The 24392-nt window shown below is 47.2% G+C and overlaps 2 protein-coding genes across 7 annotated transcripts; one reads left to right on the top strand and one right to left on the bottom strand.

Moving 5' to 3' along the window:
- Nucleotides 1–300: 300 nt before the first annotated feature.
- On the top strand, nucleotides 301–15149 carry ccnyl1 (cyclin Y-like 1). Of its 2 annotated transcripts, XM_056428717.1 has the most exons (10): nucleotides 302–2582; nucleotides 3878–3952; nucleotides 4265–4308; nucleotides 4418–4518; nucleotides 7983–8018; nucleotides 8109–8160; nucleotides 9082–9201; nucleotides 10724–10890; nucleotides 13363–13525; nucleotides 13774–15149. In XM_056428717.1, the coding sequence occupies exons 1-10, from the start codon at nucleotides 2417–2419 to the stop codon at nucleotides 13888–13890; spliced, it is 1041 nt and encodes a 346-aa protein (XP_056284692.1). In that variant the 5' UTR covers nucleotides 302–2416; the 3' UTR covers nucleotides 13891–15149. The 2 variants fall into 2 exon arrangements, with proteins under 2 accessions (XP_056284702.1, XP_056284692.1); XM_056428727.1 differs by lacking the exon at nucleotides 7983–8018 and having other exon boundaries at nucleotides 301–2582.
- A 1220-nt stretch (nucleotides 15150–16369) lies between these two features.
- On the bottom strand, nucleotides 16370–22853 carry fzd5 (frizzled class receptor 5). 5 transcript variants are annotated; one of them, XM_056428706.1, is made up of 3 exons: nucleotides 22563–22853; nucleotides 22379–22488; nucleotides 16370–20654 (listed from the first exon to the last, which is right to left on the bottom strand). In XM_056428706.1, exon 3 carries the CDS (start codon nucleotides 20041–20043, stop codon nucleotides 18322–18324), a length of 1722 nt encoding a protein of 573 aa, XP_056284681.1. In that variant the 5' UTR covers nucleotides 20044–20654; nucleotides 22379–22488; nucleotides 22563–22853; the 3' UTR covers nucleotides 16370–18321. The 5 variants fall into 5 exon arrangements, with proteins under 5 accessions (XP_056284681.1, XP_056284672.1, XP_056284657.1 ...); XM_056428697.1 differs by having other exon boundaries at nucleotides 22170–22425; XM_056428682.1 differs by having other exon boundaries at nucleotides 22379–22425.
- Nucleotides 22854–24392: the final 1539 nt, after the last annotated feature.

Below are 24392 nucleotides of genomic sequence, written 5' to 3'. Positions count from 1 at the left end.
GTCGACCAATGGGCGGCTCCGAAAAAAACTGTTTTGAAATCTCAGCCAATAGGACGGGTGGAATTTCTAAGTGGGCGGGCGACTACGTCCCGGTGGCAAGTGGTGACGTGAGCTCCGGCAACAGATGGCGGCGGTGGCGGGGACTACACCCAGAGAAGACGGCATTTTAATGTTGAGCCGGTCCTGGTGGAGCTAATTTAAACTATATTAATGTGTGGGTTTCGTGACAATACAAAAATAGTAGCGGCGAAAGACACAGTTCATCCGTTTAAATCGTCTTTAACCAGTGGTGGCCGTCAGGGCCAGCAAGGCCTTCTCTGCTGGCCTAAACACAGAGCTGCCAACTTTTCAAAAAACCTTGGAGTGAGATTTTGTCGGGTGACCAAAATGTTGCCGCGCACGCAGCCACACACGTTGGTGGCTCAAATATCAGGAAATTTGAATTAATTTGGCGTTGTACCCATGTTGTACCCTGCAATCTGGCCTGGCAAAGGTCTTTTACGAGGCATCTTTGCTACCTTAAAGAATTTAAATGTGTTTTAATAACTCTACTCTCATTTACAAAAACATGCCTAATTCTATTGCACAAATGTCCTGTCTTTATGTTAAATTCTTTAGAATACATCTTACTTGTTCAAAGTACTGTTTGGACATTTTTTTGAGAGGGTCCTTTTCCTAGGCCTGCAAATAAAGAGATAAATGCTATGTGGGCAGCCTTAATAAACAATGCTCTGATGTGTTGAGCATGCAGTATACCAAGAGGTTAACACGGTGCTCTCCTGCTGCTTGTTATGACAGCTGAGTTTACATTCACCACACAAAATCACACGCACAAACACAACACATTATTTCTTTCAAGATTTAAAGTTTAAGAGAGCGAGTATTTAATTGAACCACGTCATTAAAACATCATCAGAATATTTGAGGGTTGCGTGGCTTATCTCCGTTACTTTGCTCCGTGGAAAAATATGTTCCGCCATCCGCCACGGAATAATTAACCAATTTGTCTACGTTATACTTCTTGTGGAAATGCCGCACACGTCGCAACATCTAGCGCCCCGGTGTGAATGACTTCCGCATCCAGCATCACGAGACCAGCAGCAGCCAATTAGATCCAACAGCGGAGCAGCTCAGCGCTGATTGGCTCTCACAACGCAGCGTTCTGGTTCTGTGCTGTGACGTCGATACTCGCTATAAGCTATAGTGACGTCACGGAGCTTTGATCCAGAGTGCGTAAATAGAGAGCAGACTCACTGTTCTGAGGTCTACTTGAGGATCTGGGAGAGTCCTGGGGAGCAGAATATGGTAACCAGGATGTGTACCCTGGATACTCGTAGACTGGGGGGGATAGAGCAGGCTCAAGCACTGATGGGTGGGGGGGTGGGGGGTTCTCTGATATATACACATGTACATACATAAATACATGGTGAACTAATCTTACATTAGGTTGTTCAGCTGTAGTAAGACGGCATTGAAGGCCTAGGTAGTAAATGCACGGCCCGCCACTGTCTTTAACAGATAGCTCTGTCGACCAATGGGCGGCTCCGAAAAAAAATGTTTTGATATCTCAGCCAATGGGACGGGGTGGAATTAGTAAATGGGCGGGCGACTACGTCCCGGTGCCAAGTGGCGATGTGAGCTCCGGCAACAGATGGTGGCCGTGGCGGGGAGTACACCCAGCACAGAGCAGACGGGCTGGAGGCGTTAGTGGAGCCAGCAGCTAGACTCGGTTACCTAATGAAGAACTGGAACACGGATTAGTCACTGACTTCATTGAGAATTTATTGCCCGCAGTCTTGGATTATTATTTATTTTTTTAATCTTAATTTCCCACAGAAGGCCGCAGAAACCTCGGGCTAGAGTTGGCTACACGCCGACACAGAGTGCGTGACGTCGGCGGGGATTGTTTGGAAAGTCTCCTGAAATAAAAATAAAAAAATAGCCAGAATTTAGCGGTTTTGAGTCATAACTATTTTTAAACTTTTTAAAGTAAATTGTGTTTACTCGAAATCCGTAATTAACGTAGAGGAGAAATAAAGTTAGACACGCTAACTTAAACCGCTGCAATGCTAGCTAGCTTCTAGCAGCACAACTCTAGCCATGTCGGAGGAATGAAGTGTCGACTCGGACAGCTGTCGGTCGTTACGTGAGAGGACGCGGGGTTCAGACGACAGGGCGAGCCTGCGTGGCGACTTCGTTGACGGTCAACCTACACAACGTCACGTCACCCTCGACAGGAATGCGATGCCGGGGAGTCGACGGACAGCGGCGATCTAGCACGCGCAGACAGCCTCGAGCCAGTCAGAAAAAGCCGGGTGATGTTCACGAAGCCGCAGGGAGCTGATCTTCACTAGCTCCTCGACCCGCTGCGCTACTCGGACTTGGCCGCCCACCGCCTGCAGCTGCCCGCTCCGGGATGGGGAGCACCGTGTCGTGCTGCGCCTCTCCGGAGTCGAGCCCCAAGCTACCGTCGAGGCAACCGGCGGAGCGGCTGGAGGAGCTCCAGACCAGCACCGAAGAGAGCGACGACAACACCGCGGTGCCCTACCTGCAGCACATCAGCGACAGGGAGGTGCCAGACGGTAGGCGTGCGCGTGATCACCCAGCGCGCACCTGTGCCGGATTTAAACAGCTCTACGCTTCGCACAATGCACATGCTGTTTGTTTGTTTGTTTGTTTGTTTGTGGGAGGGTTCATCGAGATCTAGGTTCCTTCACGTGACTCTTAAGCATACCGACTTTCATGTCGGATAAAGTCAATATATCCGCACATCCAGTTGTGTGACAGTAAAGGGGGGGGGGGGGTCCTACACTAATACAGGCACACGAACAAGAGCCTTCTTTAGTGCAATGACAAGTACCAGCTTCTGATGATGATGATGATTTTCTTCTCACAATTTAGTTGGCCACTGCAGCATCATGTTGATCGCAGTGACGTCACATCAGACATTAACAATGCAAACAAATCCCCCATATCTTGTCGACGCCACATTAACCCCGAGGTAAATGAGCAATAATAAACAATCATTTAATTATTATGGTCTTTGGGTGGGTGCTGTTGGGTGAGAAATGAAATAGAAATACTCCTTTAAAAATGTTTTTTTCTACTCAATGACAAAAACTTAGCAGCAATATGCCCACCGTTCCAAGGACAACGTTTTAACTAATGTTAGCAACTAGGACATGTCTTCAGACAGTCCCCCCCCCCCACTCCCTCCCTCCCTCGTGTTTTCTTGCTGTCACGCAGTGACACAGGCCTTTGATGGGGAAATCATCTCAGAAATGTCCAAGTGAACTAGGCCCAAGCTCAGTCCCAGTGTCGCCATTCATACCACTGGTGTGTGTGTGTGTGTGTGTGTGTGTGAGTTGTTTGCTGAGAGCAGCTGTCGGCAGGGCGAGGGTCGGAATCCGTCGAGCGGTCCTCCCCGCATTCCTCGTGTCTCCTCATGCCGTCCTCGCCTAATCCCCCCCAGTCTTTTATATAACGTGCCGTCTGCTCGGATCCAGATCCAGAACGCAATTCTCACAGTCGAGCTCGTGTACGAACCCAGTGCTCTCGGTGTGTTTTTGCAGCCGTCTGTAAAGTATCTCAACGTCGGCCTATAAAATAAAAAGCCCCGATACGATTCTTAAACACTTTCATTTATATTTGGGGAAATACAAAAGACCGTTCGTCTGTTCTCCCTTTTTAAAAACCGTTGCCCGCTGGGTGATGGGAATGTTGATACGTAAAGCATGTGCTTCTGGTGGAAGTTCAGCGAGAATTTTTATTTGCCGTCTCCAACCTACAGACGGCAATCGGATACGCGATATCGTTCGTTCGTTCACAGATTGTCATTATGAAGCAGTAATGTACACTTTATTGTTTCTTCCCCCAGAGCTGGCCTCGGAGTCCAACCCCTCTGACCACGCCCGGGCAGCCACCATCTTCCTGAGCAAGTCCCAGACAGACAGTGAGCAACACACACACACACACACACACCTAAAACGCATGATTCCTTGTTAAATGTTAAGATGGTTGACATGTTAATTCTGTACCACATGTTTTTGTCATATTTTAGCAATTTATATTTGTAACCATTCATTCATTAACTGATTAAAGCAGATCTTTTCTATCAGGCTGCTGTCGGTGTCTTTTTAATTCGCAGCAAGTGAATACAAATAAATCGGGTGCAGTGCACACGCATCTGGTTCTTTACAGGGATGCGGAATCTGACCGCCGCTTCAAAGCGCGGCCTCGTTGACCGTTTCTCTTCTTTTTGCAGTCCGCGACAAGAGGAGAAGCAACCACGTGAATCACATCCGCCACGTAAGTGTCACGGTCTGTTCGTTTGAATCGATTGTTTGAGCTGCAGTGCGTTCGCCGGCCTGCGGGGGGGCTTCAACTTGTCGACCGTGTGAATCCCCAACGTCTCAAGGTGTCGCCCGGCCCGCTGTCGAAGAAGTACAGCTCCTGCTCCACGATCTTCATCGACGACAACACCGTCAGCCAGCCAAACCTCAAAAGCACGATCAAATGGTGGGAGCATTTCACACACACACACACACACACACACACACACACACACTATATTGCGTGACAAAATCCCGTTGCGTCACAGCGTGGTAATCCTCGAGGAATACCGAACGGGTGCGTGACGACAGCAGATGCCCTCACGCCTAATTTCGGGCAGAGGATGTTAATTTGGAAAAACACATTTCATCGGGATTATCTCGGTGCGTTTAACTGCAAATGTTTTGGTGACACACACACACACACACACACACACACACACACACACACAGTTTGTTCTTCTCCAATTGAGATGTGTTTTTTATTGTTATTGAAGTTTCTACCAAAGAGGAAGCGCTGTGCCAACGGCTGCTTGTTTCAGTAGTGGCGTTTTGCTTTTATTTTATTGTCTTTTTTTCTTCTTTTTTCTCTTCTTTCTTTCTTTTCTTTCTTTGTCTTAGTTACGGTCGCACCCTCTCTTTTCTTCTTCTTTCTTTCATCGCTTGTCTTAGTTACGGTCTGACACTGGACCATAACTACTTTTTATTCTTCTACTGTGGGCTTTTTGTTCACTTTGGACTGAGTATTATGAGCCGCAGCATAACAATGACTGGGACCGGTTGTACTACTGGCGCTCAGCTGATCGCCAAGCTTCTGTGCTGCCGCTTGAAGTCAGCGGAAGGCGAGCTGCGAGGCCGGTGTCAGCGGGAGGGCTAAAACGAGGGAGATACCACCCGTGGGTCTGACGCAGAAATAAACGGAGGTCTTTGAGCGACAAGATGAGCTCATGCCGCTGGTAATGACCCTTCCGTGTCTCCAGTGAGCAGTCTCTTGTGTTTCACTGGCGTGCGGGCTGCAGACGACTATCCGATCACATGCGCGTTGCCCGGCTTCAGGACTGTTATTCGGACCGACAGGGCGCACAGAGCGGTAAAGAAGAGGGGCGGGATCGCTGTTTATGTGAATGAACGGTGGTGCCACCCGGACCATGTGCGTGAAGGGGGCTTCTGTAGCCCGAACATTGAAGCTGTGGACACCATCCACTCCACTGTGTCTGCTCTGCTGAATCATCAGCCTGGAGCATTCATGGCTATCACTGGTGACTTTAACCACACCACACTGGATAAAGCTCTGCCAACCTTCCATCAATACAGAGACTGCAACTAGGAACAATAAAACTCTGGACTTGCTGTATATATGCTAGGGCGCACAGCGCGCCACTGCCCACTGCCCCCTCCGGCAGGTCTGATCATGACCCTCCGGGCTGACACCCAGGTATGTTCCTCTGGTGAAGAGGCTGCGGTGACCACCAGGACTGTGAGGAGGTGGTCTATGGAGGCCTAACGCGGCTACAGGACTGCTTCGACGGCGGACTGGGATGCTTGTGTGGACCGCACGGGAGGACATCAACTGTATGACCGACTGCATCACGGAATACATCAAGTTCTGTGAACACACCACCATCCCATCACGGACTGTCGCTGCTTCCCCAACAACAAGCCCTGGATCACCAGGGACCTGGAGCGCTTAACATGAAGAAAGCTGCTTTCAGGTCTGGAGACAGGGATGAGCTGAGAAAAAGCCCAGCGCCTGAAGAAGTGAAAGCTCAGAGGGCAAGGACCTACAGGAGGGAGCTGGAGGCCAAACTCCAGCTGAACAACACAAGGAGGTGTGGTCTGGCATGAAGCAGATAACTGGCTTCAAGGGAGAGGAGCCAGGGGCTCCCTGAGAGAGGCCAAACAGCTGAACTGTTTTTCCAGGTAGTCTACAGCCCCCCCCCCCCTCTCCTCCACACATCACACCTCCCAAACACCTCCTCCCCTCTGTCCCCCTGCTGAGCTGCACATCAGCCCTCCTCAAATACAATGGGCCCTCCACCCCCCTCTCTCTGTGACGACTGACCAGGTGAGAAGACAGCTGAGAGAAAACTACAGCAGCGCAGAGCTGAAGGTCCTGATGGCATCAGCCCCAGGGTCAAAAGACCTCGCCACCCAGCTGTCTGGTGTCCTGCAGCGCCTCTTCAACCTCAGCCTGAGGCTGGGGAAGTCCCGTGCTGTGGAAGAACGCGTGCCTGGTCCCTGTCCCAAAGAAGTCAGCACCATCTGGCCTACGACTACCGACCCGGCCGCCTCACCTCCCATGTGATGAAGGTGCTGGAGGCTGGTCTTGGCCACCTCCGGCCGCAGGTGAAATCATCGTGGACCCTCTGCAATTTGCTTACCAGCCTCATGTGGGAGTGACGACGCCATCATCTACCTGCTGCAATGAGCTCAGTCGCACCTGGATGGAACCGATGTCTCTGTGAGAGTCACTTTCTTTGACTTCTCCAGTGCATTTAACACCATCCAGCCACTGCTGCTGAGTGAGTGTGAGAGCTGGGTGTGGGTGGTGTGCGTCCACCATCTCCTGGATCACTGACTACCTCACAGGCAGACCACAGTTTGTCAGAATGGGCGTGTGCTGTGCTGAACAGTGGTCAGTGAGTGATGTGGAGCCCAGGGAACTGTTCTGTCTCCCTTCCTCTTCACCGTGTACACCAGTGACTTCTCGTACAACACGAGTCATGCCATCTGCAGAAGTACTCTGATGATTCTGCAGTGGTCGGGTGTATTAGGGATGGACGGGAGGAGGTAGGTGGCAGTGGTGATGACATAGAGTGGGCGAGAGGCCACCTGCGGCTGAGCGTGGCCAGGGCAGTGGAGAGTGACTGTAAAAGTGTGGATGAGAGAACCACCTGCGGCTGAGCGTGCCCATGACCAGAGAGTTGGTGTTGCTCTTCAGGAGGGTGGCGACAGCTCCTACACCTCTGAGTGTCCTGGGAGTGGGCGTGGACATGGTGGAGAGTACAAGTACCTGGGCGTCTCCATCGACAGCCGACTGAACTGGAAGGCCAACATCAACGCTGTACAAGAGGGGATGAGTCGGCTTTTTTTCCGAGAAAGCTCGATCCTTCAGCGTGTGCAGCAAGATGCTGGAGTTATTCTACCAGTCGGTTGTCGCCAGTGTGCTGCACTTTGCCATTGTCTGCTGGGGCAGCATCGAAGTCGGTGACACCAGCCGTCTTAACAAACTGGTTAGGAAGGCTGGCTCCATCATCGGCTGCCAGCTGGAGCACCTGGAACAGGTGGTGATGAGGAGGTCGTTGTAGAAACTGGTGTCCATATTGGACAACCCACCCCACCACCCACTCCTACAGGGACAGAGGAGTACTTTCTCCAGCGTCTCCTCGCCTCCGCTGCCACAAGGAGAGATACAGGAGAACATTCCTGCCGACGGCTATGAGGCTCTACAACAGTTCACCTCTTGCCAGATCACCCTAACCCTTCTTATATTTTGTGTTTTGTTTTTTTATTCTTGTGTTGCTGCTACTGACTCGACAAATTTCCCCTTGGGGATTAATAAAGTATATATCTATCTATCTATCTATCTATCTAAAGGCATAAACTGCGACACCATTTTTCTCGTCCGTCTTTTTTCCTCTCTTTCTCCAGCGTGACGTTGGCGATATACTACCACATCAAAAACAGGTCGGTGTCCGCGCTCCATATGCTCTCTCCGTCATATCGCTTGTAAAAGCACGACGACTGTGTTGACCAACGCGCCCGTGTGTTCCTCAGGGACTCCGGCAGGTCGCTGGACATCTTTGATGAGAAGTTGCACCCCTTATCGGTGAGTGTGTCGGCGAGACGCTCGGCAAGACTCGAATGTTGGATCTCAAACAGATGCTCAGTCGGACTAGAAAGAAATGAGTCGGGTGGACGGCGTCCACCACAACTCATTTCCCTTCTTCAAACTTGCGGTCATTTTTTACTTCCGTTGTGCTTTATTTTCTCGTATTGTCTCGTGAGAGATGAGGACCGAGATTTGTAATTAATTCAAAACCAACTTTTCCCCATAACTTCATAATTACCTTCGCATTGAAAATGCGGAAGGTTTTGTTTTGATCGCCGTGTATTTATTTATTTATATGCGTGTTCCTCGCTTAACAAAAAAAGTTTTAAACCGAATCGCATGAAATTTGGTGGGACCATTTGATTAGATTTTGGGATCAATCGGGTCAAAGGTCAAGGTCATGGAAAGGTCCAAATCTTTTTACCATAGCACGGTCAATTGGCATGCAACTAATGCCAAAATGTTCATAATTCAATGCCCAATCTTGTGATATGCGAAGGTATGCGCTCTACCGAGTGCCCGTTCTAGTTCTCCATGGCAAATGTTTATTTTTATTTTTTTGACGTAACAATCCAATGGAGTGAACCCTCCTCAATGTCCGCTTTTCAGCAAGTGGATTGTGTTCTTGTGTATTAAAGGAAAGGGCTTCTTTTTAAACCTGTATTTTCCTTTAATTTTAGCCAATTGGGACTGCGGGTACTCGCGTATGAGAAAGCAGACTTAAGAAAATAGGGAAAAAATAAGAGAATTTGGCCCCCCATGAGAAACTGAAACACTCTTGGGTGTGTATCATTTAAATAAACATGGCAAGGACACTGAAAGGGTCGAAGTGTGCGTCGGGTAATGGGTTTCAACACCAGAAGCTGTCTCCTTCTCACGAAGCTACTGCCTCTGACCTGTTGTTTGCCCCCCCCCCAGAAAGAGCCGCTCCCAGAGGACTACGCCGCCGTCGACCCCGAACACAAGCTGATCTACCGCTTCGTCCAGACGCTCTTCAGCGCCGCGCAGCTCACCGCCGAGTGTGCCATCGTCACTCTCGTAAGTCTGACGCCGCTTCCCACGCCGTCTTCACAGCGGCGGTGTTATCGTCCGGTTTTAACGGAGGCTTAGTCGAGTGCCAAAATTCTCAGAACACCGGTCCGTCTACATTTTTTTGCCGCGAAGAGTGGTCGTACAAACCGAGACGGTCTAGTCTATGAGATATTATCCGAGTTACCGGGCACCTTCAGAATCCAGCGTGAGTCTGCGGCCATTTGCAAAGGGGCTGCCGTCGTGTCTCGCAACTCCTGCGGATACAGCGGATGACAGACTTGTAGAAGAACCTAGAAGCAGAGTTGTTATAACGACGTGTCATTACCACAAAGCGGCCACCAGAGGGCAGCAAACTCCCACAAGCAGATCTGGTCCCCATGACGCTCAGGTGAGCGTCTGTGTTCTGACCCCTCGTCTCTCCACCTGAGACCAGTGAGAGCATCACTCTGACATTGTCCTGTGAAAACAATGCGCACCTTTGCATTTTCGAGGAAGACGACTGCGCCCTCGTCTTCAAAGTTGGGCCCGTTAGAAACGACATTTGTGAAGTCGTGGGTGTAATAGAGTTCTGTCTTACCTCTGAACACAGGGAGCGGGGCTTTGCTAGAGCCCAGCCCTCGACGGCTGTTCTCACCTCGTGTAAAGGGAACCAATGAGGGAAGATACAATGTTATATCGTCACTTTTTTTAGTTTCTTTTAACTTTTTATTTGTATTTTTTTTACTCAGTTTCTTATGTCGCTGCCGGTCTCATCCAGGTCGCCCTCGAAAAAGCGTTTTTTTTAAAATCTCAATGGGATTCACCTGGTTGAATAAAGCTTCAACAATAACAACAAATATCAGGGTTCGTACGGTCATGGAAAACCTGGAGAAGTCATGGAATTTTAAAATGGTCATTTCCAGGCCTGGAAAAGTCATGGGAAAAACTTAAATCATAAAAGTTTTGGAAAAGTCATGGAAATGTGTTATGATCACATCATTTACGCCCAGTTTGAAATAATTAATATGTTTTTTAAAGAAAGACGCTCAAAATATAAGCCGGCGCAACATTTTCTACATTTTTCATGTTTATACCGAGATTTCATTTTGGTCATGGAAATTTGGTTTAAAGTCCTGGAAAAGTCATGGAAATTTGATTTAACCCTCCTGTTACCTTCACATTTACTAACATATGTTACTCTTGGGGTCAATTTGACCCCAGCAATTAAAACCTCCAGAAAATTATTAGAATTAATATTGTTTCCCAAGTTTAAGTGTGAGGTACTTTATGTTTGTTTGTTGACTACCTAAATAGCCCTTTAAATAAATAAAAAAGTTGATATTTCTGATATGTTTGACACTGAAAAACAGCCTGGGGTCAAATTGACCCCAAAGAACACCGACATTAAACATTGAATGGGGTCAAATTGACCCTAAATGTAACAGGAGGGTTAAAGTCCTGGAAATCCACTGGTCAACATGTGGAAGAACCCTGAAATATTACGAATTCAAATGCCAACTTTCCAATGTAACCCTCCCCCCGGCTCCAGGTGTACTTGGAGCGCCTGCTGACCTACGCCGAGCTGGACATCTGCCCCGCCAACTGGAAGCGCATCGTCTTGGGGGCCATCTTGTTGGCGTCCAAAGTGTGGGATGACCAGGCCGTGTGGAACGTCGACTACTGCCAGATCCTGAAAGACATCACCGTGGAGGACATGTGAGTTGGTCTTTATTCCCCCCCCCCCCCCCAAATATCCGGAATCTGAGGTTTGAGGGTCTGTGAAGGGGCCGAAGGCAGACTCGGTGGTTTAGTGGCGTTTCGTGGGTTTTCCTTCTTTTTTAAAGACGATTATGAACGGTTCTCGAGAGGGTTACTGACGTATTTCAAGGTGTTAAAAGAAAAACTGAAAAAATCCGAAACAAATGGATTTGCTGATAGACGCAACATTTTTCCAGGCGCCGCGATGTGGGCGACGCGTTTACAGCGGCGCGTTCTGAGCGGCGCAATTTCCGCACCGAGTTGAAATATTTGAACTTTGAGGCGATCATTTCTCAAATCGGGCCAATCAGCTCTCGAGTTGCTCCGCGCGTCATCGCTGTCCCGCCGCTGTTGAATCAGAACAAGACGGACAATAAAGTTATGAACACAGTAACATATATTATAATGTTATGAACACAATAACATATATTATATATTATAATGTTATGAACACAGTAACATGTATTATATATTATAATGTTATGAACACAATAACATATATTATATATTATAATGTTATGAACACAATAACATATATTATATATTATAATGTTATGAACACAGTAACATATATTATATATTATAATGTTATGAACACAGTAACATATTATATATTATAATGTTATGAACACAGTAACATATTATAATGTTATGAACACAGTAACATATATTATATATTATTATGTAATGAACACAATAACATATATTATATATTATAATGTTATGAACACAATAACATATATTATATATTATAATGTTATGAACACAGTAACATATATTATGTATTATAATGTTATGAACACAGTAACATATATTATATCTTATAATGTTATGAACACAGTAACATATATTATATCTTATAATGTTATGAACACAGTAACATATATTATATCTTATAATGTAATGAACACAATAACATATATTATAATTATATATTATAATGTTATGAACACAGTAACATATATTATATATTATAATGTTATGAACACAGTAACATATATTATAATGTTATGAACACAGTAACATATAATGTAATGAACACAATAACATATATTATAATGTTATGAACACAGTAACATATATTATAATAATTTTATGAACACAGTAACATATAATATTATAATGTTATGAACACAGTAACATATTATAATGTAATGAACACAATAACATATCTTATATATTCTAATGTTATGAACACAATAACATATATTATAATGTTATGAACACAATAACATATATTATATATTATAATGTTATGAACACAAGAACATATATTATATATAATAATGTTATGAACACAAGAACATATCTTATATATTATAATGTTATCAACACAGTAACATATATTATATATTATAATGTTATGAACACAGTAACATATATTATATCTTATAATGTTATCAACCCAGTAACATATATTATATATTATAATGTTATGAACACAGTAACATATATTATATATACAGAGGAGGAGGAGAAGTGCTCGGGCTGGAGGGGCGGCTGTACTTCCAATGATTGCTTGATTTTTGTTTTGTTGGTGTGCCTGTGTATGTGTGTATATATATATTTATATATATATGAGAAGAGGTTGAAAGTGCCTCCCAATTTTTTTTTTCTGATTTGGAGAGGTACGTGCAGCGCCTGTGAGACCCCATCTCTCTCTCTCTCCCTCTCCCTCTTCCTTATCTCTCCACTCATATATACGTGTCTGACCCGCACTCTCTGCTCTGTTTCATTGCCGTCATTGAAGTGTCTTTGTGAGCTCGGGTCCGGATGGGAAGAAGGGGCAGAGAGAGGGAGAGAAAGAGAGAGAGAGAGAGAGACACAAAGATAGACAGGGGAGGGTTCCTCAAGTGCTCTCACTGCTCCTACATAATGGCCCCCGGCTCTCGCCCACTCCATTAGTTGCCCCGGGAGACCAGACATCACACGCACACTCGCGCTCGCCTCCCACCACCTTTGCTGACCAACAAAGCATCCTAGATGCCGTCTCCTTGGCGACCACCTCGTGTGTGTGTGTGTGTGTGTGTGTGTGTGTGTGTGTGTGTGTGTGTGTGTGTGTGTGTGTGTGTGTGTGTGTGTGTGTGTGTGTGTGTGTGTGTGTGTGTGTGTGTGTGTGTGTGTGTGTGTGTGTGTGTGTGTGTGTGTGTGTGTGTGTGTGTGTGTGTGTGTGTGACATGGAGCAAAAATGTTTTCTTCTATTGAAACGGTCGTGTCGTTTAAGAAAAAACATTACAAAAATCGTTTAAAATAAATACATTTTACAACATTGAATGCACCCCCCCCCCTGCGACACACCGCCACAGAAGATGGCGTTGCGTGTGTGTGTGCGTCGCCTCCGGCGTCTCCCCCGGCCGACGAGAGCCGTCGGCCGGCGTTCCGGCCGCGAGTCGCCGCGGTAACCTTCAGGTGTCTCTCTCCGCCCGCCAGGAACGAGATGGAGCGCCAGTTCCTGGAGCTGCTCCAGTTCAACGTCAACGTTCCCGCCAGCGTCTACGCCAAGTACTACTTCGACCTGCGGCAGCTGGCCGACGACAACGAGCTCAACTTCCCCCTGGAGCCGCTCGGCAACCAGCGCGCCCAGAAGCTCGAGGTGAGCCGGGCTTCGGGGGTTTCTTCCTCCCGCTCGGTCCGGTCATCTGGGCCTTTGCTTTCAGCGAGGTGTGTGTGTGTGTGTGTGTGTGTGTGTGTGTGTGTGTGTGTGTGTGTGTGTGTGTGTGTGTGTGTGTGTGTGTGTGTGTGTGTGTGTGTGTGTGTGTGTGTGTGTGTGTGTGTGTGTGTGTGTGTGTGTGTGTGTGTGTGTGTGTGTGTGTGTGTGTGTGTGTGTGTTTATCCGCGCAGGCCATTTCTAGACTCTGCGAAGACAAGTACAAGTACCTGAGTCGGGCGGCGATGAGGCGATCCATCAGCGCCGACAACCTGATCGGGATACGGCGCTCCAACGCCGTGCTGTCCTAGGCCAGACCGCCGCCCCTGAAGCTCCTCCCACAGCCATCTCGCGGGTTTCCACACCACCGCGTGCCGGCGGACAGCGGCGCCATCGGAAGCTCCGCCACACAAGTTTTTCTATTTTCTTCCTCTACAAATCACGTATTTATTTCTTACTTGTCTCTTATTTCCCGGAGCGAGTGGCCGTCTCCTTGGAGTCTAGTCCTTGTATTTTCAGAAATATGTAATCCCCGTGCAGCCCGGCGTTATTCTATATCGTCGGCGTCGTCGACAGCTCCCACGAGACGACCGAAACCAACGGCGCGAGTCTGTGCTTTACGACGGAAAGAGACTCATCTGCTACCTTTTAAAAAAAAATATGGATGTCTGATCAAGTGCTGATGGTAAATGTAGCGGGCGAGTTCTGATGAAGACGAACTCCCAAATTGTCAGCGAAGAAAATATCCTTCCACCTAAATACAAAAACAAAAACAAAACCACCTCCTGAATTCAAAGTTTCTTTTCACGACGAATACACATGTGCTTCTAGTGAGGATCAGCCCAAAGTACAGTCTACTACTACTACTACTAGTACTACTACTATTAGTACTACTACAGCTACTACTACTAGTACTACTACTATTACTAGTACTACTAGGAGTACTCCAAAGGCCTCGGGTTCACAGACGAGTCACTTCAATGTTGGTTTTGGTCTCTTTCGTGTGATTTGTTGGCCATTAGAAAAAATCGAAATCTGCATCTTTAAAAAAAGGATGATCAAATCAAAATGCAAAAGCTGCTCCTTTTTGTGATTTGGAGTTCCCTTTTTAAGAGTGTAAAACAACTAAAACGAAAGGAACGCGTGTTGACCGTTGATCCCGTGTTGGATGGAGCTCATCTTCATCTTCACCTTCATCTTCATCTTCCACGGGAGTTGGCGAAACCCGTCGGGGGTCGGTTTCTCGACGTGGCAGCTGGGCCGGCGTTGGAACAGGAAGTAGCTCCGCCCTCGGTGTTGTGCACAATAACACAACTCAGAGTCCCCCCCCCCCCCCCCCCGAGCCTCAAAGAACCCGTTTACCGATCCGGTGCCCCCACCCCGCCCGACCAGAGCTTTCAAAACAAACGACATAGATACCGAGGGGGGATGGGGGGATGAAAGAGAGAGGCGGGTGGAGACTCTCCCTCCTTGTTGCTTACTGTGTAGGCTCCTTAGCTGTGAAATGTCTTGTTTTTAATTGAATTTAAAAAAGTATTTAAAATAAACTCTAATCATGTATAACAAAGGTCATGGTGTGTGTTTGATCTGTGGCCTTTTTAAGGGAATTAAGATGTGTTGTTGTTGTTGTTGTTGTGGTGTCTTGGCACAAAGCTGATGCAACCAGTCTGGTGCCCTGGAACCTCATTAAGAGGTAAATATACTTTCATGAAATGTAACCTGGCTCCAATATGTTCACACAGACAATGACATCATCATGATGATGATTATTATTATTATTATTATTACTATGGTATATCATCCGCTAACTAAACTGATCTTAAGGCTCCGTCGGGATCACTTTAGGGTTTAGTCCCATGTCGTCTCACGATGTGGCGGCCTGCTACTTGTTTATTTATTCGCCGACGTTGCCGTCGGAAACGGTTTCCGATCGTCTCGTGACAAAAAGGGTTCGAGTCCCGCTTTCAAACCGCCGGCAGGCCGACGTTCTCCAGATGTGTTCTCCAGATGTGTTCTGTGTGTAACTCATCTGTGAATATAACGAGTTGGGAGTTAAACAGTTTTCTGAATACGGCGTTCAGAAAACGCTTCGAGGATCAGCAGAAATTTGGAACGCTTTTAATCCGCCGGATTCGCCCAAAACATCGTGACATCATCCGGGTACGTATCTTTAAAAACTAGATCCGCCGTTATTGTTCCCGGAATGACCGTCCTGCTCGTTGACGGAAGCGGCGGGCGTGAGAGAGTTTCGTTGTATTCTGGTCTTTTCCAGATGGAGGACGCCAACGCCGGAGGGACGTCGCGGCGGGGAAACGGGAGCCCGGTGGAAGTGAGTGAGATGTTGATTTCATTGTTTTATGTTCTCTTTACTCATTTCTCCTGGTAGAATATCGGCTCTGATCCAGTGACCCGGTCCGCACACCGTTTAAACCAGGGGTCCACAAACGTTTTTCCTGTGAGGGCCGCATAACTTTTCCCTTCTCTGATGGGGGTCAGTGTGATGATCACAGGGAGCCTACATGTAAACATTTATTGTTTTCCAGAAAGCCACATAACCAAATATTAATAACCCTTTCCGGGATCTTCACACTATTTCTTCTCTTACCTAAAAATTTTCGGCTTTATTCCGTTCTATTTTACAGCGGCTAGTCTAGGATTTGCGTGGCCAGACTAAAAAAAATTAAATAAAAAATCTGAATGCGTCTGGTGTTGTTCAGTAGTTTGGGGACCGCTGGTTTAAACTAACGAACCCACACACAAAAAACACCAAATATACAGAAACACACCGAGTTGGTCTTCACAATTCCTCTGTTTTAATTCCACAATATGAATAAAAATCTACAACATCTTTTTTTTTTTCCATATCCTTTCAGGAACTCAAACCAATGTGAGAGCAGATTAACACACACACACGCAAAAAGTCAGTTTGTAGCAACATCATCGTCATCGTCATCTTCATCACTCGTACAGTCCCGTTCACGCGCACATCGGCCGAATAAATTAGTGATCTCGAGCACGCGGACGCGCAGTCGTCTAAACGATATAACAGCGCTCCTTTAAAAAAAATTAAAATACTTTTGTTTCTTTCAAAGACGAATAAGAAAAACGACCCCTGAACTTTGACCTCTGAGTGACCTCTGTGGGTCCACAGTGGACCACAGGTCGTTGAACGTTGGGACGTGCGGCTCTGGACAGATTAACGTAAGATCGTTGTAAACGGCGTGAATATATCGGGTCATTTGTGCATTTTGATGCTAGTTGTCAAAAGTCACATGACATTCACAGTCCACTTTTCTCAAACCGCCAAATATTGAACTTCAAATACTGAATATGTTTGGGTTTATTTTTTTATTTAAATGATCAATTAGTTCTTTTCATCAATTAATGAATCAAAGTATTTCTAACTGATTAAATATCTGAGGAGTAATTGAGTTTTTTTTAAAGTCACTAACAATTAAGTTCAAAGTGTCCCAATGAAATAAGATATTACAGCGACATAAGGGAATAAATGAGCCGTCGCCAGGGCGATGTCTTTAAATGCTTCGTTTCCTCCAGCCGACAGGGCAAAGATATTCATCTGCAGAGGCAATAAACACGAGAAAGGCAGCAAGTTATTGCATTTCAGAAGCTGAAAGCATTATTTTTTTGACCATTTCCACTCGACATGACTTTAATAATTGGAAGACTACAATTGCTGCCGGTTAGCTTTCTTTGTCGATCGTCTCGTCGACTCGTTATTTTAACAAATCTCTCAAGCGCTGTTCGTGGCGTGACATCACGAGAAAAAGAAGAAGAGCAATGGTGGACAAAGTGAGGTCCGGGGACTTTTTTTAGAGGTCCTCGAGTTGCTATCGGGGAGTCCGATAGCAGCGTTGTCAAAAAAATGAATCATAAAAAAAAGAAGTGAGAATAAATAATTATTCCAACAGTAGAACTATTTTTACTGTAAATCATCTCGTTGTTCTGAGTGCTGGTAGGAAATGTGAGTGAGGGTCTGTAGGATGATCTATCTAGTGGGGGTGGGGGGGGGCTGTTGCTGTTGCTGTCAACCAGCAGGTGGGGCTAGAGGCCAAGTTCAGTTTCATCCTGCAGCTTTAACCTGACCCGAAAGGGTCAGGACCCGCCAACTGTGGAGCTGGAGGTCACCATGGCAACCGTCACAAAACAACTTTAAAAAAAGCCCAAACGAAGGGGATCGGCCGGTCGGACGTCACGTCAAACACCAGGTATCAAACACGGACATGAAACGACACACGTATGTACAAGTTCACACAACTCAAACGGGCCAAAGGTCGGCGGCTCCGGTGTCCGACGGTTACAAGACAAATCACATGAAACACCTTTTTGTCTTCTATTTTTTGTACAGCAACTTTATACAATATATACATCAATAAATATGTTTGTTTTCTCTCTCAGTGCTCAGGATAAACAGGAAGAAGCGTGTGTGTGTGTGTGTGTGTGTGTGTGGTGCCATCATGGAGCCATGTTGTAGTTTTTAGTGTCAAGTTCGGAAAGTCCGTGTCACTTTTCTCTAAAGACTCTTTATTTTAATATTCCATCGTGTTGGGATGACCCAGGTCGGATGTTTCAACGTTCAAATTTCACGCTGGCGCTTTTCGTCTTTTTTTTGTCATCGTCACAACCGTCAAGTTTTTTGCGAGCGCTGAAACGTCCGCTCTCTCTCTCTCTCTCTCTCTATTGGATTCTCAAGTTCCGGTACCTCCTAACCGCGCCGGTCCCCTTCATATATGCGACAGAGCGGCTTTGTGGTAGACCCCCGACGTCGTCCCGGTGTGTCCGGTCAACGCGGTGCTGGCCTCGCTGTACATGGAGGGCGGCGCGGTGGCTTTCTGCGGCCAGCAGGGGCAGCAGCGAGCCACGAACCTCCTCCAGGACTCCAGGGTCTTCCCCGACCAGATCCAGACCCCCGAGGTGATGCCCACCACCAAGCACATCAGGTACTTGAGCATGAAGACGGCGTAGTCCGGGCCCACGCCCGAGCGCAGGCGCTCCGCCGGGCAGGAGCACGCCAGGGCTCGCTCCCAGACGGGCCGGTAGTGCTGCTCGTAGACCAGGCAGGCCACCACCACGGTGGCGGGCACGGTGTACAGCACCGTGAAGAGCCCGATGCGGATCATCAGCCGCTCCAGCTTGTCCGTCTTGGTGCCGCCCTGCTTGATGATGCTCCGGATGCGGAAGAGAGACACGAAGCCGGCGAGCAAGAAGAGCGAGCCGGTGAAGAGGTAGATCACGAGGGGCGCCAGCACGAACCCCCGGAGGTTCTCCAGACTCTGGTTCCCCACGTAGCAGATCCCGGCCACGGGGTCCCCGTCCACCGAGCCGAGGGCCAGCACCGCGATGGTCTTGACGCTGGGGATGAGCCAGGCGGCGAGGTGGAAGTACTGGGAGTAGCCGGCGATGGCCTCGCTGCCCCACTTCATCCCGGCGGCCAGGAACCAGCTGAAGGACAGCACCACCCACCAGATGGAGCTGGCCATGCCGAAGAAGTACACCAGCAGGAAGACGAGCGTGCAGAGGGCGGGGCCGGCGCTGTCGTAGAGGACGTGCGGCTTGTCGCCGCAGGCCACCCGCTCGTGGCCGGCCACCAGCCGGACGATGTAGCCCAGAGACACGAAGAGGTAGCAGGCGGCCAGGAAGATGATGGGCCTCTCCGGGTACTTGAAGCGCTCCATGTCGATGAGGAAGGTGGCGACGGTGGTCAGGGTGGAGACGAAGCACAGCACCGACCAGAGGCCCACCCAGAAGGCGGTGAAGGCGCGTTCGTCGGCGGAGAAGTAGGGCTGGTGGCAGGGCTGGGCGCAGTCGGGCGGCGGGCCCGTCCGGACCCGGCCGCGCGGGGCGCCGGAGTCCCTCTCGACGGGGACCAGCGGGTCGCGGCAGCGGCACTCCCCGTCGCACTGCGGCGGGGCGGCGGGGGGTCTGGTGCGGCCCTTGGAGGTGGGCTTGGGGAACGGCGGCGCCGGGGTGGTGGCGGCGGCCTCGCTGCTGTTCCGGTCCATGCACAGGGTCTCGTCGCCCAGCTGGGGCAGCCGCTCGCAGCTCATCCTCTCGGGCCACTCGAAGCCGTACTGGCTCATCAGGGGCGAGCAGCCGCGCTTGGCGCGCTCGCACACCGACCGGCACGGGGGCAGCGGCTTGCGGTAGTCCGGCAGGCAGATGGGGGTGTACATGCTGCACAGGAAGAAGAGCAGGTCCGGGGAGCAGCGGATCCGGACCAGGGGCCAGAACTGGTGCACCTCCAGACCCACCTCCTCCTGGGTGTCGTGGTTGAACTGGTTGGGCATGTAGGTCAGGTTGTAGCCGATGCCGCGGCACATGGGCACCGCGATGGGCTCGCACACCAGGTCCTTGGAGGCTCCGGAGGCCGGACCGGGACAGCGGAGCAGCAGCAGGAGCAGCAGCACGGAGAGCCGCGGGAACGCAGCGGATGACGTACAGGACATGTTTTTTTAATTTTTTTAGAAAGATTAGTTTGGAGGATTAAAATAAGAAAGACAATAAAGGGGAATAGAGGGCGTTGTAGTTCTTCTTCTGCTGGATCGATCCGGACCAGTTGGACTCCTGTCCGGTGAATCTAGATTGAGTTTTTTTTTTTAAGAGTCCGTAAAGGTCCACGGAGCAGCGGACGAGCCTCCGCTGTCAATCATTCACCGGAGCTCGCGCATTCATTCCGAAGAAAGTTCATCTCCGGCGGTCACGATCCAATAAATTTAACGACCTTGTAACATGTTTATTTTTATTTTATTTAATTGTTGTTGACCGGCCCGGGTTGCTCCCGACGGGTCGCGCGCGCAAGAGTAAAAAGTCGCATCGTGGTCGGAGAAAAAAAGAAGAGAGAAAACAAAAAAATGAGTTTTAAAAATATATTTTAAAAAAAGAAGCCGTCCGAATAAGTGTGATTTAAAAAAAAAGTGTTTTAAAGTGAGCGTGAAAGAAAGAAAAGCTCCAGCCTCTGTGTGTAAAATCCACTTGACGTTTATTCCCTCAGTAACATGAACAGTTGTGTCTTCTTCTTCTTCTTTTCAAAGTTACACCGGAGTCATCTCTGCTGCTTCTAAAAATAAAATAAAAAGCAACAATAATCCGAAGCGTCGTTCAGGGTAAAAAAATAAAATAATAAATACAATGTCGAAAAGAAGGAAATAACTCCTGTCGTGTTATGGAGCAGCGCGCGCGGCTGCAGCCTTCACGGAGCCCCAGGACGGAATAAAGTCCGCCCGGAGCTGCAGCGCCTCCTCATCGCGCGCAGACACACGCGCGGGGGCTGCTGCGTTCAGGGGCTGTCGGAAATGTCCGAATCGGATGAGATTAAGGATTTTCTTGTTCTGCGTGCAATTTAAACCGCATTTGTTACCTTCGCATTGAAAATGCGAAAGGTTATGTTTTGATCGCCGTGTATTTATTTATTTATGTATTTATTTGTATGCGTGTTACTCGCATAACTAAAAAAGTATTAAACCGAATCGCATAAAATTTGGTGGGCTGATTGGTTATTATCCAGGGACCATTTGATTAGATTTTGGGATCGATCGGGTCAAAGGTCAAGGTCATGAAAAGGTCAACATCTTCTTTTTACAATTTTTATCCAATTGGCATGCAACTAATGCCAAAATGTTCATAACTCAATGCCCAATCTTGTGATATGCGAAGGTATGCGCTCTACCGAGTGCCCGTTCTAGTTTGTAATGAATTAGATAGACCTTCATTTATTTAAAGGGAAAGTGAATTTACAAGTAAATAATAAAAGTGTAAACAAGGCCTACTTTGCGCAAAAGTGAATCATTTGATTCATAAAGGTAGTCACCAATTGAAACAAATCAGATTAACCCTCCTGTTACCTTCAGATTTACTAACATATTTTACTCTTGGGGTCAATTTGACCCCAGCAATTAAAACCTCGAGAAAATTCTTAGAATTAATATTGTTTCCCAAGTTTAAGTGTCACTTTACGTTTGTTTGTTGACGACCTAAATAGCCCTTTAAATAAATAAAAAAGTTGATATTTCTTATGTTTTACATCTGGGGTCAAATTGACAAATTTAAAAGTTGTGTACAGGACATTGAAAACACATCATGTGAATAGGTTTCCCAGTTGTCCCCAATAAATTAGGAAAAGTCATGAAATATGAAGCAGACGTTAAACATCGAATGGGGTCAAATTGACCCCAAAGGTAATAGGAGGGTTAAAGTGTAGACGGTATTAATAACTGACCTCACTTTCTTTTCCTAGTCTCTGTTTAGCACGTTTTTGTATAAAGTACACAAGCCAAATTACATGTACATGTACTTTATTGCAAAAGTAGGCCAATAATTTTGAGGAACTTAAGTGTTTGCCTTTAGTGTTTTCATATCTAATGTTACATTGACAGCTTTCACTATTTTAAATTGATAACTTCAATAATGTATCTACTATTAAACTTGAGCTGCTAATCTTTTTGCAGATGGACACATTAGTTATTCAACCATCTGTTTAAGTTTATATGGTTTTGATATTAATTTCAAGCTAGCTGCAACATTAAACGACCAATAATATGTTTTATCTAAAGTTGTATCTTCTACTTTTACTGACCTTAAAGATCTGATGCCTTTAAACCCTGTTTCATCTTCTCATCTCCAGGAGGAAGTGGGTCCCAGTTCATTTCCTGTTGCCGTGTTTACATTTATTCTGCAGCTCAGCCCGAGAATTGCTTTTGGCGCAGCGCGCGTGCCGCGCCGACTGCACCTGAACGCCTCAGTGAGTTGTGGTTGTGACTTCCTGCACGAGGAGCTATAGTTTACCTGGAGAGCCTGAAGGTATCAGATGATGGATGAGGTCTCTTCACCCACTGACACCCGGACAAAACGACCACCCACACACACACACACACACGCACACACACACACACAAACTAATAAGAATTGATGTGGCATGTTTAGGTAATTAACAACACTGTGAACATCAGTCATTTCTCTTGTCCCATACCTCTGTCGTTTTGCTCTTTGATATCATGAAACATGCCCAGGTGTGTGTCCAGAGGAATCCGGATACGCAGTCAGATCACACACACTCCCCCAGACTTCAGTTTGCCGTTAACGTCCGCCAACGGTCTCTTTGTCATTTCCTGTTTGCTCTGATTACGGCGAAGACGACGTCAGGACGCGAAGGACTGACGTACTTTAACGCTGAGAAATGCTCACGACTCGTGTGTTAACGTCTCGCTTTGTTTGGTTTAGTAAAGGTGCCAAAGCAATTGTAACAAATCTGTGGTTCTCAGTAACTTATCGGAGTCTGACTGCATAAATACACACACACACACACACACACACACACACACACACACACAGAGCCATGTCCCACGTCGGACAAAGGTCACAACGCTCTCTGGGGGACAAAGGTCTAGGAGGGTGTGTTTGTGTGTGTGTGTGTGTGTGTGTGTGTGTGTGTGTGTGTGTGTGTGTGTGTGTGTGTGTGCTCAACATATCAGCCAAGACGAGTCGTTCTCAGTCTGATCTTCACTCAAGTTACTTTGACAAATGAAAGCAAACAGCGAGGAGTTCATGTGTAGAGCCTGGATGCCATCATTCTCTCATGTGCACACACACACACACACACACACACACACACATAGACACACACAAACACACACACACCTGATTACTTGTGGTGATTTTTCCCAGCTTTAGATGAGAACACAAGGTGGCTTGCATCAATTGCTGATCGGGTCACCACTAGATACACACAGACACACACACACACACACACACACACAGACACGTGTGTGCGTCTCCACCCGTGAGGAGCTGCGTTGACGTGGTGTATTACTTTGCCACCTGTAACCTGTAACCTTCTCATTTTTATCCCAAACAAACATTTAAAGGAAACTAAAACACAATAGACCACCTGGAAATGTCCTCACAATCCCAGTCTGACACTCACACCGGTCCTCACAGAGATGGAATCATAGGAACACACACACACCAACACAAGGCTCTTGTTAAACGTCATCCTACTTTGTTGATTTGGCCAGTTTAAGATGAAATTAAAATCCTTTACGACAGTGACAATGGGTCAGCTGATGGGAATTCCTACTGTTGACATTAAGATGAAAACAGATTAATAAATTTGTACAATTTGGCGACTGTACAGATGTTAGCTGGATAGCGTTCCCTTCTTTTTACCTTTGCATTGAAAATGCGGAAGGTTATCTTTTGATCGCTGTGTATTTATTTATTTATTTATTTGTATGCGTGTTACTCGCATAACTCAAAAAGTATTAAACCGAATCGCATGAAATTTGGTGGGATGATTGGTTATTATCCGGGGACCATTTGATTAGATTTTGGGATCGATCATGAAAAGGTCAACATCTTCTTTTTACCATAGCGCGGCCAATTTTCTATTGGCATGCAACTAATGCCAAAATGTTCATAATTCAATGCACAATCTTGTGATATGCGAAGGTATGCGCTCTACCGAGTGCCCGTTCTAGTTTCTCTCTGTTATCAATCAATTTGGGGTTTTCCAGTTTTTAAATTCAGTTTTGGACTCTCATATTCTGGCTTTTGGCCAACGTAGCCCTTCTCTGAATCCTTGAGTCCCTGAGTCCTTGAGTCCTTGAGTGTGTCCATGTATTGATTGGATTGGAGTCTTTCTGCCTCTGAAGCTCTCCTCGAGTTCAGTCTGCACACACCTCCAGAACATTCTACGTCCCAAAGCCTCGTGCAGAGACTCGTAGGAGTGATCCGTCACGGTGAACACACCCCGTCGCTGACGTGACTTCTTTTTGTCTTCAGGCGCTGTGAACCTGACATC

Source organism: Pseudoliparis swirei, chromosome 2, assembly GCF_029220125.1.
Source record: "Pseudoliparis swirei isolate HS2019 ecotype Mariana Trench chromosome 2, NWPU_hadal_v1, whole genome shotgun sequence".
Lineage (NCBI taxonomy): Eukaryota > Metazoa > Chordata > Actinopteri > Perciformes > Liparidae > Pseudoliparis > Pseudoliparis swirei.
This window is presented reverse-complemented; position numbering and strand designations above follow the sequence as displayed.

What these genes read in the sequence shown, in the direction of transcription:
- ccnyl1 (XM_056428717.1), top strand. Translation starts at nt 2,417, where the DNA reads ATGGGGAGCACCGTGTCGTGCTGCGCCTCTCCGGAGTCGAGCCCCAAG. An exon ending in CGACAGGGAGGTGCCAGACG is followed by an intron (nt 2,583 to 3,877) that starts GTAGGCGTGCGC and finishes TTCTTCCCCCAG; the next exon opens with AGCTGGCCTCGGAGTCCAAC. An exon ending in AGAAGTTGCACCCCTTATCG is followed by an intron (nt 8,161 to 9,081) that starts GTGAGTGTGTCG and finishes CCCCCCCCCCAG; the next exon opens with AAAGAGCCGCTCCCAGAGGA.
- fzd5 (XM_056428689.1), bottom strand. Translation starts at nt 20,043, where the DNA reads ATGTCCTGTACGTCATCCGCTGCGTTCCCGCGGCTCTCCGTGCTGCTG.